At 44.9% G+C, this 19,190-nt stretch overlaps 1 protein-coding gene across 5 annotated transcripts; it reads left to right on the plus strand.

The window, feature by feature from the left end:
- The first annotated feature begins 2,023 nt into the window (after window positions 1–2,023).
- LOC143324167 (tubulin beta chain-like) lies at window positions 2,024–18,742 on the plus strand. Of its 5 annotated transcripts, none has more exons than XM_076736429.1 (12): window positions 2,024–2,308; window positions 4,894–5,002; window positions 5,265–5,375; window positions 5,482–5,726; window positions 5,847–6,624; window positions 8,284–8,295; window positions 13,792–15,413; window positions 15,903–16,043; window positions 16,179–16,361; window positions 16,475–16,600; window positions 17,170–17,280; window positions 17,413–18,742. In XM_076736429.1, the coding sequence occupies exons 1-12, from the start codon at window positions 2,252–2,254 to the stop codon at window positions 17,614–17,616; spliced, it is 3,699 nt and encodes a 1,232-aa protein (XP_076592544.1). In that variant the 5' UTR covers window positions 2,024–2,251; the 3' UTR covers window positions 17,617–18,742. The 5 variants fall into 5 exon arrangements, with proteins under 5 accessions (XP_076592544.1, XP_076592543.1, XP_076592540.1 ...); XM_076736425.1 differs by lacking the exons at window positions 2,024–2,308; window positions 4,894–5,002; window positions 5,265–5,375; ... (1 more) ...; window positions 5,847–6,624; window positions 8,284–8,295 and adding exons at window positions 7,952–8,028; window positions 8,670–8,834; window positions 8,952–9,557; ... (1 more) ...; window positions 9,873–11,140; window positions 11,773–11,835 and having other exon boundaries at window positions 12,007–15,413; XM_076736427.1 differs by lacking the exons at window positions 2,024–2,308; window positions 4,894–5,002; window positions 5,265–5,375; ... (1 more) ...; window positions 5,847–6,624; window positions 8,284–8,295 and adding exons at window positions 7,952–8,028; window positions 8,670–8,834; window positions 8,952–9,557; ... (1 more) ...; window positions 9,873–11,140; window positions 11,773–11,835 and having other exon boundaries at window positions 12,007–15,413; window positions 15,906–16,043.
- The last annotated feature ends 448 nt before the right edge of the window (window positions 18,743–19,190 follow it).

Here is a 19,190-nt window from a genome sequence, read left to right on the forward strand (position 1 = left end):
ACATAATTTCTACTGTTAATTTGTGCATTGAGTGTCTGATTTAAAAGAGTGTGCAGCACGTTGCAGACAGAGGACACGCCACACAAATCACATGATTTTTGATTATTTGGTTTATGTCCTGGCTTTGAGAGCAGCTGCCCAAACATTACATGCACTGCCTGAGATGACATTTTTAACCATCACCATCAATACTCACCTTGGGAAAAATAAAAGCAAATTTGTACAAAGCCTTTTGACTGATGCACAAAAATGACAGCAATATATCAATTGTCAGCTAATCGCTTATGTATGTCAACAGCACTCTACATGATTGATGACTGTACTGTAGAAATATTTAAAGTAGGTACACAACATGTTTTATTTATTTGGATATGACAGTAATAATGTGCACAATTAGAAGTCTTGCATTACAATTAGGCTTAGTGGTACAGCCATACTGATAGAGGTGCATGACATTAATCACAAATGTTTTCACTGGGGAAAATGCAAAGGGAGTGAAAACCATCACAGATTTAAACTATAAAAGCTTTCCTTTCATGTCAGGCTTTTCCTAATGACCAGTTATATTAGTAACATAAAGTCAGTTGAGTAAAATAAATCTTTAGCTGAAGTAATTTTAACAAAATGTAACATCAGGACATGGCTGTTTCATATAATTAAAATCCTCCAGCCACAGAGTTTAGTTCATACTCTGTAATCCAGTGCTAAAACTGTAATCTGATTATTTTATAAACATGGATGGCTTCGGATTTGCTCCTGTTTTTTTCCTCACTGCCTGATGAGAGCTGGTAAGAGGGGCCTGGCTCACTCATCCTGACCAGACGTCAACCATCAAGCTCCTGCTTCATTTTTTTTCCTCCTCATTTATGTCAAGAATGAATTCAGTTATTTCCCAAGGCCTCTTCCATCAATATAGGAGACCTTGTTTGCAGTTATCTAACTGGTATCAGCAGGTTGTCTTCTGAACTTTAACATTCAACATGTTCCTTTCATTGCATTTTTGCTTCATTTTCAACACACTGTGATTTTACGTTTGCTGATCAGAGAGATGAAGCCGACTGGCTTCAGTGATAATCAAACTCTTACAGTAGAGCATTGTTTCTGTGAGATGTGGAGCAGTTAAGGGTCATTTTTATGCAGCTATAACCAACAAACATGGTTTTAAGGCCGTGTCGGCTCACTTTTTCTGGGAATGTCACACACACAAACAGGCGATTCACACAGCCCCAAAATGGAAAGCTACAGAATTATCCCTTCTGTTCTAAATAGACTTTGTGGTGAGATTGTTTTCTCAAATGCTGCTTCCAAGGCAAACAATTAACTTCAGTTCGTAAGCCAGCATGGACAAGAAGTCCTTGAAGCGCCCAGAAAAAAAAAAAATTAAAAAAAGACACATCTACATTTCCATGACAACTGGTCAAACTTCATCTGCAGATGAAGATTTGATTTGATTTACTTTGCTGGTACATTTTTCTGAAGGTTATCCTCCACCAGAAGGCATGCACACCGTCACATAACAAAAACACAGCATTTATACAAACACATGTATCACCTCAGATATTATGACGAAGAGGCTGCAGCCAGCACTCACTCTCAGCTGGATGCAATGCACCAGAGCTCCTCCTCATCAAAATCATGTCATATGATAAAAGGTTAAGCAACAGCTACAAAATGGATCTTGTGTTTTTTTTGTTTTTTGTTTTTTTCAACATGCTACCTCAGATATTTTCTAATATTGCCAAGCACCCTGAGGAGAGGGGGCTTGAACTGACTGACCCCCTCATTGTCTCAGACTTGAAACTGAGATATCTGCCATCTGTCCTCTCTGCAGGGAGTGTTACAGTAAGGGGAGTGATTCCAAACAGCTGATCGGTTATTCCTTCTACTGTCTCAAAAAAAAAAAAAAAAAAAAAGAAGAAGAAGAAGAAGAAGAAGCTGCGATACATCTTCCTGTGTGTTTCTGGACACCAGCTGGTAAAATTCTGCTCAATCTCCATATCTAATTTCACCTCCCTGAGCTGCAGCAGCGCTCCTCCTCGTCCCTGCTTCGGGTCAGCCGTCGCAGCCAATCCCCGCTCACAGCAGCTGGGTCTGGGTCTAGCCACGCCTGCTCCCCGGCCCCAGCCTCGCTCTGGATTCGCTCCAACATTATAAATGCATTGTCCGGCTCTTTAAGTCTAGTCTGCGGTCGGCTCCTCGTACACCGTGAAGAAACCTCTCTGCCCGTCGCTCTTAAACTTTCGCATCCACAATGAGGGAAATCGTGCACATCCAGGCCGGCCAGTGCGGTAACCAGATTGGTGCCAAGGTAAGAAAATATAATTATTGCGATTTTATTGAATCCTTTGCAAAATTACGAATCCCCCCCCCAGTGTTGAAAACGCCCAAGGCTCATTATGCAGAACACACTCATTAGTTTTATTCTATGAGATCTTTATGTGGCTGATTGTTTGATTATGGATAAAGACAACAGTACCCCTTTTGTCTCATTGTGCATGAATAAAAACCAGACATTTCTTACATTTGTGTGTGTAAAGACGCAATAAATCCGAAAATATCACTCATATATCGTGGCAGCCCATTGTTCATGTGTGTTTTTGTGCTTTTCTGTCTGAGTCTTGTGCACTGCGGTAACTGGTGGGTGGGTGTGGAGCAGCGGACCGTGCTCGCTCTCATCATATAACGGCATAACGGGGTTCTTGTGTCTCGACGGGTTTTGTTCACACCACACCGGGTGTGTCTTCGTCTCTCAACAGCGAGGATCCAGCTGACCTCGAGACATTGTCTGGGGGAAGAAAGAAAGAAAAAAATCGGTCTATTCTTCACTTGTCAGAGCCCTCCAGTCAGCCCTTCATTCCCCTGCTTTCTTTGTCTTGCACAGGCAGATATGGCTGGTATTTTCAGACAATGACTGGGAGCTGGAATGGGAGGCCTAGTTTTTTTTTTTTTTTCCTCCCCAAATGACAGATGGATCAATAGCCCATATTGATTAGAATTTATTTCTGCAGGCTGTACATGCAGACTGCCGTTTCAGCCGGTGAGAAAGCAGAGGAGCTGTGGAAAGGGTGTGGCATGGATAATTGGTGAAGAAAGAAGTGCTCCTTTTAAAAAGACTGATATTGTGCATTTTCTGAGAGACGTCGTCAATGCTTTTAGCAGTGAAATACGCTCATATCCTCGCTTTTATTTTTTCAATTTATTTACAATTTTAATACATCTGAAACAATAGTCTACTTGCAGTCTGGCTCACAAGTACAATACATCACCGACCCAGTCTTACAGTAACAATTGCCGTCTGCTACAGTGCATGCCTTCTTGGCCCATTATTATGCCTGTCTTATTGCCTCCTTTTGTTTTACAACTGATCATTTGTTACAGACAGCATATGTTTAAGTGGGACCCCGCAAACACACACAGGACTACTCGGAGACCACGTTAACAATGGCCCATATATTGTAGGATACCTCATTATCATAGTGATGCTGTGCTGACGGACATTTTAATGTCCAGTAAAGCAGGACAGTCTTTGTAATCAATGTCTTTCCTCTTGTAACCAAATTAGGGGTTGGGTGGGGGAGGAATGGAGGAAACAGCTGATGCACAGTGGGTGAAGTCATTGGGCTGTCAATTGCCTTAATATGCAATTGCTGCCAATGTCTTGGAATGATGGCTATAGGAAGTATACACAACATATAACTATTTTCTATACTTTTATTGATTTATTTTTATTTTATTTTTTAACAAATTTTAATATTTTTTTAATGTCAAGGACAATAAATGATATGTACATATAGGCTTGTGCATTTACAGTTAATGCAGTAAACTAGTATAATATCAAGCTCTCCTGTTCAAGCATGGAGTATAATTTGTGTTTGCCCAATGTGGTGCTAAAAGTACGACTGGTGGCCTGGCAGTGAGGATCTCCATTTGTTTCCAGTCCCCCAGGGCTCACTGACTCAGATGTCCAGTGGATATGATTGACAGAATTGCTGAAGGGCTACATTGTGGTGAATTAGGTCAGGGTGTGGCATTGCTCCTCTGTCTTATTGTCCTCATTCTTTCACGATGATTATTTTCAATCTTTACTGATAGCCATCTATCGCGCTACTGTCAAATATCTGAGTCTCTCGATCTTTTTGGTCGTACTTTTTCAGCTTTTTGTTCTTCTCTTTATCCCATTTGGGACTCCCTCATATTAAGGTCACTTGGTCATTTTTGTTTTACATGGCCCTGTTTAAATGTCATGATACTTAAACCACAGCTGACTCCCAATCTCTTAAGTACTGAGCTGCAATACGGCTCGCTTATCCAGATTACTCTAAATCCTCCTATTGCTGCTGTTAGCATAAAATAGAGGCTGTATGACAAAAAAAAGCCCCAGTTGGAAGATATCACAAATATATATGCATGCGAATGGCTGCCTGCGTATGCAACAGTCTTATAGGAGTCCTTAGAGGATTTAATGCAAACTCACTCTTGATTCTGGTATTTGAGGAGAGAACAAGACGTGAATACAGATCTGAAGACAATCAGCATCTTCAGTGTAGTGTGACGGCCAGCAAATGGGAGTTTATTCTCAGTTTTGCCTGTGGTGCGATCTGTAGCCCCTTTGTGCTCCCTCCTTTGCATTTTACATCTAGAAGAACTGCATTCTGCTAAGTCATCAGTCAGCGACTGAGGAAATATTAACAGCTGCATTGTATTAAAGGGGTTAAGATATGGCTTGGTAAAAGGGGAAAAATCCTGTCATTTTCATCAGAATCCAAAAATGCAAACCCACTGCTGTTTTCCTCATTTAAAGTCCCCAGTCCTTTAAACCGCATTGCTAATGGATAGATGCGTACTTTCTTTGCATGTGACTGTCATATGATACCTTCCATTTTGTTACTGCAGTTCTGGGAAGTGATCAGCGATGAGCACGGCATCGACCCCACAGGGACTTACCACGGAGACAGTGACCTGCAGCTGGACAGGATCAGTGTCTACTACAATGAGGCCACAGGTAAGCCGCTTCTTTGACAGCTGATTTGTACATAAATAAGGAGCACATTTATGCAAACGTACTTTCAGCTTTGCCATATCATTCTAACTTCAGATATGTTTCTCATGCCTGCTGTCATACATGGTATTTCTCACATTATATATCCCGTTTAACATCCAAGACTGTGGTTTCCTGTATTATTGAGCTGGTATGTTCTCTCTCTCTCTCTCCCCTTCTCCCTCAATCTCTATCCACATCTTCTCTCACTCTCTTTCTTGCGGAGGAGGTAAATATGTACCCCGTGCAATTCTGGTGGACTTGGAGCCTGGCACCATGGACTCTGTGAGGTCTGGACCCTTTGGGCAGATCTTCAGACCCGACAATTTTGTGTTTGGTGGGTGGAATGAAGACGTATTCTCACATTAGTGAATGAGTAGTAAAGCCTTTTATGAACACAGGGGAAAGAATGGCTCACCTTTATGTTATTCCTTCCCCTCCAGGTCAGAGTGGTGCTGGCAACAACTGGGCCAAGGGTCACTACACAGAGGGAGCTGAGTTGGTGGACTCAGTCCTTGATGTGGTCCGCAAAGAGTCAGAGAGCTGTGACTGCCTGCAGGGCTTCCAGCTCACCCACTCACTTGGTGGTGGAACTGGGTCTGGTATGGGAACCCTGCTCATCAGCAAGATCCGTGAGGAGTACCCCGACCGTATCATGAACACCTTCAGTGTGGTGCCTTCCCCCAAGGTAGCGTACTCTTGTGACAGAGCATGAGAATTTAAGGTTTTAATTTTAGTTTCTCTTGCCTCTGGTTTTCTCCTGTATGATCATGAGACTGAAGAAAGATTATGTGTGTTCTGTCCTCAGGTTTCAGACACAGTGGTTGAGCCTTACAATGCTACCCTGTCAGTCCACCAGCTCGTAGAGAACACAGACGAAACCTACTGCATTGACAACGAGGCCCTGTACGACATCTGCTTCCGTACTCTGAAACTGACCACACCCACCTACGGAGACCTTAACCACCTGGTGTCCGCCACCATGAGTGGGGTCACCACCTGCCTGCGCTTCCCCGGTCAGCTCAATGCTGATCTCCGCAAACTGGCTGTCAACATGGTGCCTTTCCCCCGTTTGCACTTCTTCATGCCTGGCTTCGCCCCCCTGACCAGCAGAGGCAGCCAGCAGTACCGAGCCCTCACAGTCCCTGAGCTCACCCAGCAGGTATTCGATGCCAAGAATATGATGGCTGCCTGCGACCCACGTCACGGCCGCTACCTGACCGTGGCCGCTGTGTTCCGTGGCCGCATGTCCATGAAGGAAGTCGACGAGCAGATGCTCAACGTCCAGAACAAAAACAGCAGCTACTTTGTGGAATGGATCCCCAACAATGTCAAGACCGCCGTCTGTGACATTCCACCCCGTGGCCTCAAGATGGCCGTCACTTTCATCGGCAACAGCACAGCCATCCAGGAGCTGTTCAAGCGCATCTCTGAGCAGTTCACAGCCATGTTCCGTCGTAAGGCTTTCTTGCATTGGTACACAGGTGAAGGCATGGATGAGATGGAGTTCACTGAGGCAGAGAGCAACATGAATGATCTGGTGTCTGAGTACCAGCAGTACCAGGATGCCACTGCCGAAGAAGAGGGTGAATTTGAGGAAGAGGCTGAAGACGATGCTTGAAGATAAAGATGTGAAGGTCAAGACATCAATGCCAAAACGTAAAATAATCAAAAAGGAACAACCATAAAAGTAACCATGGAACAAACATAGTGTCATTGCTAGAATCAAACTTTAGCATACATAGATTTCCCTTGTGATTCATTGAAAATAAAGTTGTCAAATGAAAACTTGTTTGCCTTTCATTAATGCTTGCATATAAATAATTATTTGTTATAAAACATCAACTGCCATTCAACCATTACATTCCAATAACATTTCAAACCAGTGAAAGTATAAAGGATTTGATATTAAGGCGTGTTTTCAGTGAAGGATTGATGTTAACTCTGTTGAGGTCAGCAGCCTCTGTGGCAGAGATTGCTGATGCATTCATGTGTTGTTCCCTGCAGCTATGAAAAACAGTTGCATCATTCCTTTTTGTTCTTATGCACGGATAAGTAGGTTTATTGTATGGTCCGTGAGCATGAAGCTATAAAACAGTTTTCTTAGTGCAGACATGCAGTGGGTTGGATATGGTCACCAGATATTATATAGTATATGATAAGGAGTAATGTCTAGAGTTGTTTCTACTCTGCAAGTAGTAAGATGGTTAAGGGTGCACAAACAATTTGTAGCATGATAAAATACAGACCAAGCTTTTCCTCTGCGCCAAGCCAGATTCCCTCATCTATGAGTCAAACCTAAGAACAATATGCTCATTGCACCCTGGCAGCTGGGCCCTCCCACACCGGCCCCAGTGTTGCTGTGTGGTGACTTGTGCAAAATGTAAGCACAAAACTAAAATAATGATTGCCCTGGACTACCTTTTCACACAGAGACCCTCTGCAAGGCCTCTAGGTTTCAGTAGCCAACAACATGAGAATAGCAAGTGAAGCAGTATTTGAATGGCACTGAAGAATGCAGACCGCAAAGTAAAAAATGGCCTTGGTGACAAAATTCTCTCTTTATGATTTGATATTGTTTATTAAGCCTTTATTGATCCTCCTTTATCTATCTGTCTATTAGTGCATGTCCTCTAGCATATACAAAGCCGAGAAGTTATGAAGACAGTTGAACTAGTTTAGCTAGTTTAGGCAATAATTTAGATCAGGGTGTATCTGTATCACTCAATCCACTGTGTCTGTAAGGCTCCTTTAAGATTCGGGTGTACAGCGGGAAAATGAAGGCACGCACAATGGCGCTTCGGAGAATTTTGGTCCAATCAGAGACTTCTAATATAAACCTGAGGTTCAGTCGCCCAATGAAAACAGAGTTCCGTTTGACTGATCTGCATATCGGCCAATCGCTTGCGGCTTGAGCACTTTTGGTGGACGTGGCCTACCCTCTTCAGGAAATGCATGAACGTTTTCTCAGTCGCTGAACACTGAGCAAGGTAACTCCAGTATAATTGTAATCTTTTGCCGTACGAAGTAAAAGCATGTGCGAAAACAAGATCGTAAGACACCCACATTGCAAATTCATATATGAGCTCATTTGAACAATTTTACCATGCAGTTGGGTGAATTACAGACAAGACGCTCGCGTGAAGTATTGGGAAAACTTCCGTCATAGTTATCAAGATAATTGGCCAGGCAGTTAATTGGGACTGCTGTTTATTGAAATAGTAGTAAATAACGTTTAAGTTGAGAACAGAATTTTCGTCTCATTGAACAGACGGACTTAGAATGAGAAGTCAGGCTATTTAGAATACGAAACAGACGTTTGAATTAACTTACACACACTAGCCGTTGACGTCTTTTCGATATTATTTTCCGTTTGTTTTTATTCTGACCGGAAGTGGGGTTGCTGTGAAGCGACGCGGTTTTGAGACGGACATGTTCACACACGTTCAATAAAAGTTGTATCGGCGTTGCTTTGCTCTCTTTGCACCATTGCTACAAACTGGATGAGAGCAAGAATAACGTTGCAACAGAAACCTGCCGCTAAAGAGATCGACTGTTGGCTGTTTAGGCTAACGTTAGCCGCATGGAGGTGCCAACTGAGGCTAGTTAACTCATCTGTGTTTACGTGCAGCAGTCGTCCCGTCTTATCCTGTGTGAGGAATGGATGCTACTCAGATGATCAGCGACTCAATCTTGGAGTCAGATGAGGAAGAAAATGAAGAGGACAATCAACCTAAGAGGGGTCGACCTCTGGCTAAGCTGTGCATCTTAAAAAATGAACATATACCCGAGACAGGTGAGTGGTTTACTGCTGCTGTTGTTTCACCTGTGCTTTGTAAATTCATGCACTCTCTGCTTAACTTTTTGCTCTTGTCTGAAGCATTTCTTATGATGCATGTTCTCTGTCACCCAGAGTTGCCTCTCTTTTTGGGAGAGAATGTGTTGGGCCGTGACCCCAACACCTGCACCCTGCCCTTGCCAGCACCCTCAATATCCAAACGGCACGCCACGATCTGCATCTCTGTTTACAGGAGAAAAGGACCTCACAGTGAAGTAGACACAGAGGCTTTGGTGTGGGACCTAGGGAGCATGAATGGGACCCGCAAGGGTCGCTTAAAGCTGACTCCTAACGTACGCTATGCCCTCAGTGAATCTGACAGTTTGGTGGTGGCGGACATCCCATGTCAGTATGTCAGCTGTGCAGCAGACACAGCCTCTTCTCAAGGGGACTTTAAGACTCCTGTAAGCAGAAATTCAGGGGTAAAGGCTAGGTTGCCAGATGCCTCTGGAGAAAAGGGAGGTGACACAAACACAGACAGCAAGAAGCGTGTCAACGGTGGTACAAAAGCAAGGGTGTCAATACCTGATGTGGAGGACAGAAGAAAGAGTCCTGTCGGAACTAGAGGCCTGTCCTTTGAGCAAACTCCAACCCAGCCACAGGGGACCCTGGTCCCTGAATCTGACTCGGACTCAGATGGAGAAAGAGGGAGAGTGGCAGAGAGGAGGCGCAAGGCTCTGGGTATGTAAACTATGTAAATACATCCAGAAATAAAGCCCTGTCCTCTGTAGCTGATGTTTTACAAGTTCATGTTTGTTATCTTTTACAGTGTCTGATTCTGACTCCTATAAATCCAGTCCCAGCTGTTCTACATTCTTGAGTCCCGCGAACAAAATCGTCCCTGAAAGGTACATTGGCAACATCTTATTCTGGGAATTTTCAAAGATATGTATATTCACAACTCAGGCATAAGAAATCTCGAACTTCTATGGATTTTAAATCTTCTTTCACTTCTGGATTCTAATGCTTGTCACCTTGTTTTCCACTGTTTTACAGTGAGGACGAAAGCCCCATCACACCGTCCGCCTCCGCTATAAATAGACCTCACAGACATGTCAACTTCAGCAAGGAGGAGACAGATGTAGATGTGGGGCGACGGCAGCTGAAGGAGAAAAAAGCGATTGCGGACGACAGTGAAGAGGATGAAGGAATGGAGGGAGAAAGAGCGGCACGGGGTGTGAGAAAGTCTGAAGGAAGTGGCCAACATGTGCCAGCGAAACAGAAAAGCAATGTCAGTCTTACAGGAGAAGATGAATCGCCGGTGTCCACACCAGCAATCCTCACAGATGCGATCCCTGCGTTTAACATGGACAGTGACACTGATGTGGAGGGAGAGGAGGAAGGGGCACCTGCTGCTCCTGTGACCTTGAATACAAACCCACATACTGATCAGCCACCAGACACAGCCCAGTTTCACATGGACAGTGACACGGATGTCGATGAGGAGGATGGTGCCTTAGACAAAGTCCCCAAATCTGTGCCTTCCTCTGCTGACAACACCAAACCACCTCATGTTGTTTCAGTTATTCACCCAGAGGCCATCACTATGGACAGTGACACTGATGTGGATGATGATGATGATGATGATGATGACGCTGCTGTGTCAGATGCTGCTTCAAAAGCAAAACCAGTGTCATTTCAGAGCACGGACACAGCTGATTCTGCTCCTTCCATGCAGCCGAAAGATTTCCACCTCGACAGTGACACAGATGTCGATGAGGAAGAAGAAAAGGAATGTGGAACAATTAATAAATGCTCAGAAATAGATCAAACTCCCTCTAGATTAGACATCAAGCCAACTGGGCCTGAATCCGCCCCTGCCGCTCCTCACAGCCTGCACCTAGACAGCGACACAGACGATGAAGCTATTGCTGCCCCTGCCATCAGCGAACCCTCGGTGGTGTCTGCTGTCACAGGAGCTGATTTGGACGTTCTGTCTGACAGTGACACAGATGTGGAAGATGATTCTCCTCTGGTTATACCTTTTGTCGTCACGACCTTGTCATTCGCTCCTGATGCCACGTCAGAAGCTCTTCAGTCAGATTCTGATGCAGGCACAGATGTGGATGAATCCTGCACGCCACCTGCTGGGGACGGGGTCAATCCAGCAGACCTCGGTATGGACAGTGACACAGATGTGGAAGACAAGGAGGTGGATTTTGGAGGGCCTGGTGAGGGTCAGATTCCAAGCCTAGGCAGCGAACATACGAACGAGTTCCTGGTTCCCGCTCTGCAGAACTGCTCTACTCCAGTACAGTTGTCAGGTAACATAATAAAATGAATGTAGGCTGCGACTAAAGGTCATTGATGTATTCTAATGGCTTGTTGTGTTCGACCAACATTCCAAACCCCAATGATGTTCAGTTTATTATCATAAAGGAAGAAGAAAAGCATCAAATCTTCACAATGGAGAAACTGGATCTGAGAAATGTTTTACATTTTTACTTGAGAAATGACTGAAACGATCAATTAATTATTAAAATCATTGCGAGTTAACTTTGTTGATCGATTAATTGACTGATCGTTGCAGCTTTCGCATAAATGACATTCATTTATTTGTATTATGGTTTTAGGATCTTGCTGTTTTATAGTGGAGGCATTAGACCACACTCTTTGTAAATACTCCATTAACTTTATTTACCCCAGTTCAGCAAAACAGTATCAGCAGTGCAAACAACAAAAATACAATAATTGTATTGTTGTTGAGCAAATACATGTTACAGTTACACAATTACAGACTGCTCATGGGAATAGCCTATTCATATATTTTAATGACAGAGCAGTCATATTGCAGTGGCCTCTTTATATGTGTACTGCAGTCAAAGATCAGGGCAATGCTGCGAGGCTGTTTAAATTGTCTTTTAATTTTGGTACTTACACTGTGTGATGGTTCCAGAAGGAGAGGTGAAAGACATGGATACTCAGGATTTCCAGAGTCCCTCATCTGGTCCGTTTAGACGTGAGTTAATTACTTTTTACAGTCAAATTACCCCTAGCTTTGTGTGTTTCTAAGACAGTGGGTGTAACAGAGAGAAAACGTTTATTTTAACCTTGCACACTCCATTCTTTCTATCTATCTATGTTCTATCTGGCTGTTTCTTTCTGTTCTTTCTATTTTCTCCTCTCCCAGGTGCAGTAGCCCCTCCTCTAAGACCTAAAGTATTGTCTCCCAGCTCAGACAGCCAGGAGGATGAGGACTTTGTTGTAGCCGAGACACAGTCCTTCATTCTTCAGACCAGAGACTGTCGGGGCAACCCCCCAGAGGACCACCTGCATGGTCAGGCCCAAGCTCTAGCCATGGAGAGCACACAAGCTTTTGCGTCTGTGGAAGTAGGTGTGAACCTGGAAGCCACCCAAGCATATGCAGCTATCTCAAATGCAGACAGAGCCTCCTTAGAGAATGAGTCAAATCTTGAAGCTACACAAGCTTATGGGGAGGATGAGGAACCTGCCGGATGTTCACCAGCGTCTGAAAAAGAAGATCAGGTAGATTTGGCCCTAGAAGCAACACAGGCATATATCCCAGAACCCTCCAGTGATTCAGAGGATGAAACACATGAAGATGAGAGAAAAGCCATGAGTACTGCTGAGACTCAGCCTTTAGACGTTCCCACCACATCGACTCTTGCCATTGCTGAAACCCAACTGATGTCTGTCTTTGAGGAAGAGGAGAGTTTGGATGAAGAAAATCTTGTTTCCTCTGTACTAAATGTCAAGCGCAGAGCACAGAATGAAACAAGTGAGAGGGAAGAACAACGGGAGGCAGCTCAACCTCAGGCAGTAGCTGAAACTCAGCCCATGCATGCAAGCGACCATGAGGAAAGTGACGAGGAGGGCTTGATTGCAGGTCCACCAAAAAGAAAAGCAAAGCCACTGCAGCCTGAAGAGGAGCAGGCGCAGCGCCTCACTAGTTTTGAGTTCCCACTTGGTGAAACTCAGCCCATGCACATCGGTGTTGATGAAACCCAGCCCATGGTTACGAGTGGAAATGATGAAAGTGATGAGGAGGATGCAGTTCAAGGTCCACGAAAAAGAAAAGCAAAGCCACTGCAACTTGAAGAAGAGCAGACAGAAACGCTCACAAACTCAGAGCTGTCTGCTGTTGCGACTCAGCCAGTGTATACAGGTGAACCTGGAGAAAGTGATGAAGAGGACTCTTTTCCAGGTCTGCAAAAAAGAAAAAAAGCAAAACCACTGCAACTTGAAGAAGAGCAGACGCAGTCTCTCACTAGTTCTGAAGTCCCTGCTGTTGAAACTCAGCCCATGGGTACATGTGAAGGTGCGCAGAGTGATGAAGAGGACTCGATTCCAGGTCCGCGAAAAAGAAAAGCAAAACCGCTGCAAATCCAAGAAGAGGAAACACAGACATTCACTAATTCTGAGACCTCAACTGTTGAAACTCAGCCCTTAGAAACACAAACTGGCCCACCGCCTCAGAGGGGAAAGGGGGCACAATCTGAAGCTGGAACCAGTGGCATCACTGTTAGAGGTAACAGAGGGACAAGGGCAAGATCAAGAGAAGAGGAGGAGCAGGAAGAGTGTTCTGACCCTCCAGAAAGACAGACAAGAGGGAAGAGTAAAGCTTTGCCAACTACCAGAGGAAGGAGAGGAAAACCAAGGCCTGATGAGGATGAGAGTGAGGAAGAGGAGAAGGTAGAGCAGGCTAAGCGAGCAAGAGGAAAAAAATCCACGAGGCAACAGAAAATTGATGAGGAAGGAGAAAGAAATGAGAATGCTGAAAATGAAAGCCTAATAAAGGAACGAGAAGAAGGAAGGTTGGGAGAGGAGAAAGATCTCACAAAGCTCGGACAACTAATGGAGAAGGAAAGGAGGGAGAGCAACGAAAGAGAAAGGAAACAGGAGGAGGGTCAGCGTCGCAGAGAAGAACAAGAAAAAATGGAAAGGGAAAGAAAAGAGAAGGAAGAACAAGAAAGATTACAGGCTGAAAACGCGGAAAGGTTAAGACTTGAGCAGGAGAGAGCAGAAAAAGAGACAACAGAGAGGGAAAGAAAGGAACGGGAAGAAAAGGAAAGAGCTGACAAGACACAAAAGAAAAAAGAACAATTGGAGAGGGAAACAAAGGAGAGGGAAGAAAGGGAGAGATTAGAGCGTGAAAAGACAGAAAGAGAAGAGAAAGAAAGATTGGAGAGAGAGGAGAAAGAGAAAATAGAAAAGAAAAGAAAGCAACAGGAAGAAAAAGAAAGATTGGAGACAGCAAAGAGGGAACTCGAAGAGAGACTTGAGAGGGAGAGGAAGGAAGAAGAACGCCAAGCAAGACTGGAGACGGAAGCAAAGGAAAGCGAACAAAGAGAAAGATTGGAGAAAGAAAAACAAGAACAAGAGGCCAAAGAAAAACAGATAAAAGAGCAACAAGACAACAAGGAAGAAGAGAGCGAGTCCAAAGCGCCCGCAAGAGGCCGAAGAGCAGCCAGAAGAACAACCGCCGCCCCAGAGCCGGAACCAGGCCCAACCAATGATGACGTCCCAGCAAGGAGAACCAGATCTCGCTCCAACTCTTCCAACTCTGTCAACTCAGAGAGGTCTGCTTCCAGTGTTGACACTCAGCGGGCGAGAGGCCGAGGCAGAGGAGCAAAGCGGACCAGTGAGCCGCCCCGGGCAGCCATCGCCAGGAGCAGCACCAGGAGGAGGACGGTGGCTGCAGAGCCGACAGATCAGGACAGGAGTGATACTCCTCCTCAGGGAAGCCTTTCAAGGTCAAACTCCAACAACTCTCTCAACTCTGAGATTTCCAGCTGCAGCTTGAGCTCACAGAGCAGAGGAAGAGGAGGCAGGCAACGAGGAAGAGGGAGGAAAACGGAGTCTGCCTCCGTCCCTCCCTTCACAAGTCAGAGTGATCAGAATTCAGCTCCCAAACCTCCAACCAGAGGCAGGAAAAGTGTTAAGGCAGAGGGATCCTCTGATGCGGTTTCCCATGAAGATGATAAAGAGAAAGCAGACTCCCAGCAGGCTCGTACCACAAGGGGGCGACGGCGAGCCAATGGAAACGCTTCTGAACCTGCAGCTGCAGGTGAGGAAGACCCTTCAAACCAAGAGGAAGGATGTGCCAATGAAGAATCACTTCCTCCTAAAAGGAATGTCAGGGGCAGAGGCCAAAAAGCTGTGAAGAGTGAGACTGTGGAGGCAGCAGTAGCTCCTGCAGTCAGTGATGGAGATCAGGCTAAAGAGAAAAGAACAGGAAGAAAAAGAGAGTCGGAGGCAAATATGGAGGAGGATTCCAGCAGTAGCTCCAAAATTTCCAAAGGGGAGGACAAAGCCCAAACAGCAGAGGCTGCAGACGCAGAGGCGAAAGGTGAAACAAAAGGAAACACTGCTGTCCAAGCTAACAGAAGAGGTAGAGCATCCACCGCGCAAGCAAAGAAGAATGCAAAAGAAGGAGAAGAGAGTGAGAAAATGGAGGAGGAGGCTGTTGACAGGAGAGGCAGGGGTCGGTCATCAGCCATCCAGAAAAAGAAGAAAGAGGAGCAGGAAGACAGTGGAACATCTGTAGACCAGGATGCACATGTGGAGGCTTCAGAGGTGATTACTTTTAAACATGCATTGGACATTTGGAGGTCTCCGAAGTTGTTGCTTTGATGCAGACACAAATACACGAGGGCTGAAACATTAATCAGGCCAAACAGAAAGCTGAGTGGTATATAATTAGGGTCCAAGAACCTCTGTCTTTGAGGAGGAAGGCTTTTACCTTGGCAAAAAGCCCTGGTGCATCTCTGTCTATGAGTCAGCCTTTCCAACCATCATAATGTATTAGAGTCAACATCAGGGACCGTCCAGGTCTCTCCCACTCTCTCAGCAACAGGAGTAGTCTGACCCACTCTGCATCGCCATTAATACACTAATGAATTAAGTACTTAAGTGGTCACACAGGCACTTCCTACTCTTATGCTTTATCTTGTCTTTCTTTGCTCCTCACCGTCCTCTTTGTGTGTTTCATGCTTTGTCCTTGTCCTTTGTCCTCTTTCCCGCTTCACTCCCCATCCTCCCCTCCCCGCCGTCTCTCCCGTTCAGCAGCCCCAGACTCCAACCAGCGGTGCATCCCGGAAGCGACAGGCTCCTCCAGACTCCTCCCCTGTGGCAAAGACCCCTCGCTCCTCCTCCCGTTCCCCGGCAGCTAGTGGTCGATTCCGAGCTGCCAGCCAGGCCTGCAAGGTCTTCTGTCTCTGTAAACGCGTGGTCACGTTTGTCTGAGAAGTTGTGCACGCATGAACACATTTTGGCTTTAGACCAGACAAAAACTGAAGTGTGAGACTTCTGAACGACATGTTGTGTCCGTCATTCGCTCAGGTGCTGTTCACGGGCGTGATAGATGAAGCAGGGGAGAGAGTGTTGGCTCGTTTAGGAGGCAGCATGGCGAAAGGTGTGGCGGACATGAACTTTCTGGTGACTGATAAGGTGCGCAGGACTGTCAAGTTCCTGTGTGCGGTGGCTAAAGGAGTCCCCATTGTTACCACACACTGGCTGGAAAAGGTTAGTTGCGATATTAGCACCTAAAACTGGCTCCAGACCAGTTTTTTTTTTCTCTCTCAGAGACAAACTCAAATAGACACTCGCTGCTCATGTTGTCTCTCTGTGTGTCTCAGAGCGGGAAGGCCGGGAGCTTCCTGTCTCCTAATGATTTCGCTGTAAAAGATCCGGAGCAGGAGAAGAAGTTCAATTTCTGCCTGCAGGAGTCTCTGAGGATTGCCAGCAGTCAGCTTCTCTTAAAGGTACTCATAACCCAGTCATACCGTTTATTTCAATGACATGTTTCCTCTGAGTGAGAGGAGGAGTGAGCGTGGCACAGGGTCGACAGTGAGGAATAGTGATCCTGAAATCCAGAAGTGTTTGTGTTACAGCCGTCCTGTAAAAGACCTGACATGCTTGATTTTTACACACGAGCGTTGCTTTTAGCTCGGCCTCTTTGAAGTTGAATGTGCTCACATCTTTACAAGAGCCCAGTATTCATTGTTTACCATTAGGCTGTGACTTATGGGATGTAATTGGGCATTTATTGTTAATGCATTGCTTTATGTTTTATGGGCACTTCAGAGAGGGAAGCAGACAGCAATGTTTCCATTTCTGAAACATACCCTTCCTACCCTGCACTGTTTCAATAAAGCTGCAAAGGGATAGTTTGATACCACATATTATGCTGCCTCTGGCTAAAATTGTGAAATAGTATACACGTTATACCAAATTACATTCCCAAGTGCCTTTTATTGATTCCCTGAGGCGCTTCTGCAGCGATTAAATGTTTACGTGTTGCTTACTGCATCTTTTGTCGTCTTCCTCTTAGGGATATGAGATCCACGTTACAAAGTCAGTGAAGCCAGAGCCAGTTCAAATGAAAGACATAATCACCTGCAGTGGAGCCACCTTTCTGGCCAAGATGCCCTCTTCTCACAAGGTACCAGCCAAACTGAAAGCCTTTCTCAGTCAGGTCTCATGTACAATAAATGATCATTATTTTGTGGTCTACATGAATCTTATTGTTCGCGACGTGTCTGATTACCTTCTTTTTTTATCCCCACCCTCTCAGCCTCAGACTGTAGTGATTTCCTGCGAGGAGGACTGGTCTCTGTGTCGTCCGGCTCTCTCTGCGTCTATCCCAGTGGTCACTGCTGAGTTCATTCTCACAGGGATCCTGCAGCAGAAACTCGACTTCCAGACCCACTTGCTCCCTGCCCCTGCAAGCCATCTACAACCTGCAGGAGGCAGAGGAAGGGGCAAGAAGAAGTCTTAGTAACACCAGGGTGTACTGTACTGGATTTGACTCCCCATCAAATCAGAGACGGTAGAAACACTAGTGAGTCAGCTCTTTGTCTGTATGAAAGACTTGACTTGCTGTGGATGTACCATCCATACAATTTTACTGTCAAATGTCATAAACTAATTTCACAGGTACAGCATCCTGTTTTGCAAGAGAGCGACAGAAGACATGAAATTTAGGAAACCAAAACGTTTCAGAAAACTACTCTCAGTCCGTTCTTGTCGTATGATCTCATCTTTGCACCTTGTACAGGTGGAAAATTTTTGTTCTTAAAGCCACAAAAGCTCAAACCGATGTTGCTGCTATGCAGGGTGGGAAGCGATTACCCATTAACCGCCCTTGTCACTTCCCCCCTCTCATCCTCCCCTGTGCTCCTCCCTTCTCTTTGTACAACGATAACGAGCAGAGCAGGAATTAACACTGCAAAATTGCTGCTACTTTGTGTGTGTGTGCGTGCGTGCGTGCGTGCGTGCGTGCGTGCGTGCGTGCGTGCTAAGTGCATCAACCTGCCAGTTTGGCAGCCACGAGGTGAGAGTTGTATTATCATGTTTGGATGGTGGAATAGTGGAACCGATGGGGTCTTTTTTTGAAAGCTACAGTGGCCAGTGGATGGAAAAAAAGCTTATTTCCTGTCCTGATAAGAAGCGTGTTGTGCCTTTTACCACCGATGTAATCATGAACCTCTGTTGTTAGTCTGTCTCCATTAACCAACACCACCTACTCCATTAAGGCTTCATCCAAACCTATTACCTCCACCAACGAGACTCCAATAGAAGCACCTGAATGCTGATGCTGCTTCTACATCAATACCTTATTGAGTTTGTTCTTGCCAGACATTTCCCTACTGTGTGTTCAGACCATGTTTACAAGTTATTGTGCACCAGAAGAGCAGCGTACAGGTTTGGCTTCTTTCCTGTCCTGCTGTGAATCTTGGTTTAGATTTGTTGTGTCATTGGTGTTTTAAGGACAGACTCTTTCGCTTGTTAGGAGGTTTGATTTTAGAACTGTAGTTTGTATTTGTATGAAATCTGTCTGTATCACCAATGAAAACATTACACTTTTCTTCTGTTATGTTTAACTAAAACGAATAATTTTGCAACGGTATGCTTCATCTGCATATTTTTGGTGCTTCATCACACACTGTTGTTCAGGAGTCGATGTGTTGCTCAGTAGAGGCAAACCACAGGATTTGGCTGAAAGTGTGGGAAACACTAAGTGGACGTTGCATTGACATTTCTTTATTTAGTTTTTGTCATTTTAAAACTCAAGAATGAACCTTTAAGATCAAAACAGCACAGGAATTGAGACTCACTAATGAAGACCCTCAGCTTTTGTAATAATTTAATAATATATGATAATATATAATATAATATTTTTTTGTTTTTTCCAGAGGTTTTAGTGAGAATTGGGTTGTACTGAACAGTCGAGCATCTTCCAACACATCTGGATTCTTTGTATTTTTTAAGATTGGGCAGTGAATGTGCAGATTTGATTTTGGTCTTATTTCTAGTATCTTAATGGCAAAACCCCATGACATTGACTAGTTT

The sequence above is a fragment of the Chaetodon auriga genome, chromosome 8 (assembly GCF_051107435.1).
Source record: "Chaetodon auriga isolate fChaAug3 chromosome 8, fChaAug3.hap1, whole genome shotgun sequence".
In the NCBI taxonomy this organism is placed as follows: Eukaryota; Metazoa; Chordata; class Actinopteri; order Chaetodontiformes; family Chaetodontidae; genus Chaetodon; species Chaetodon auriga.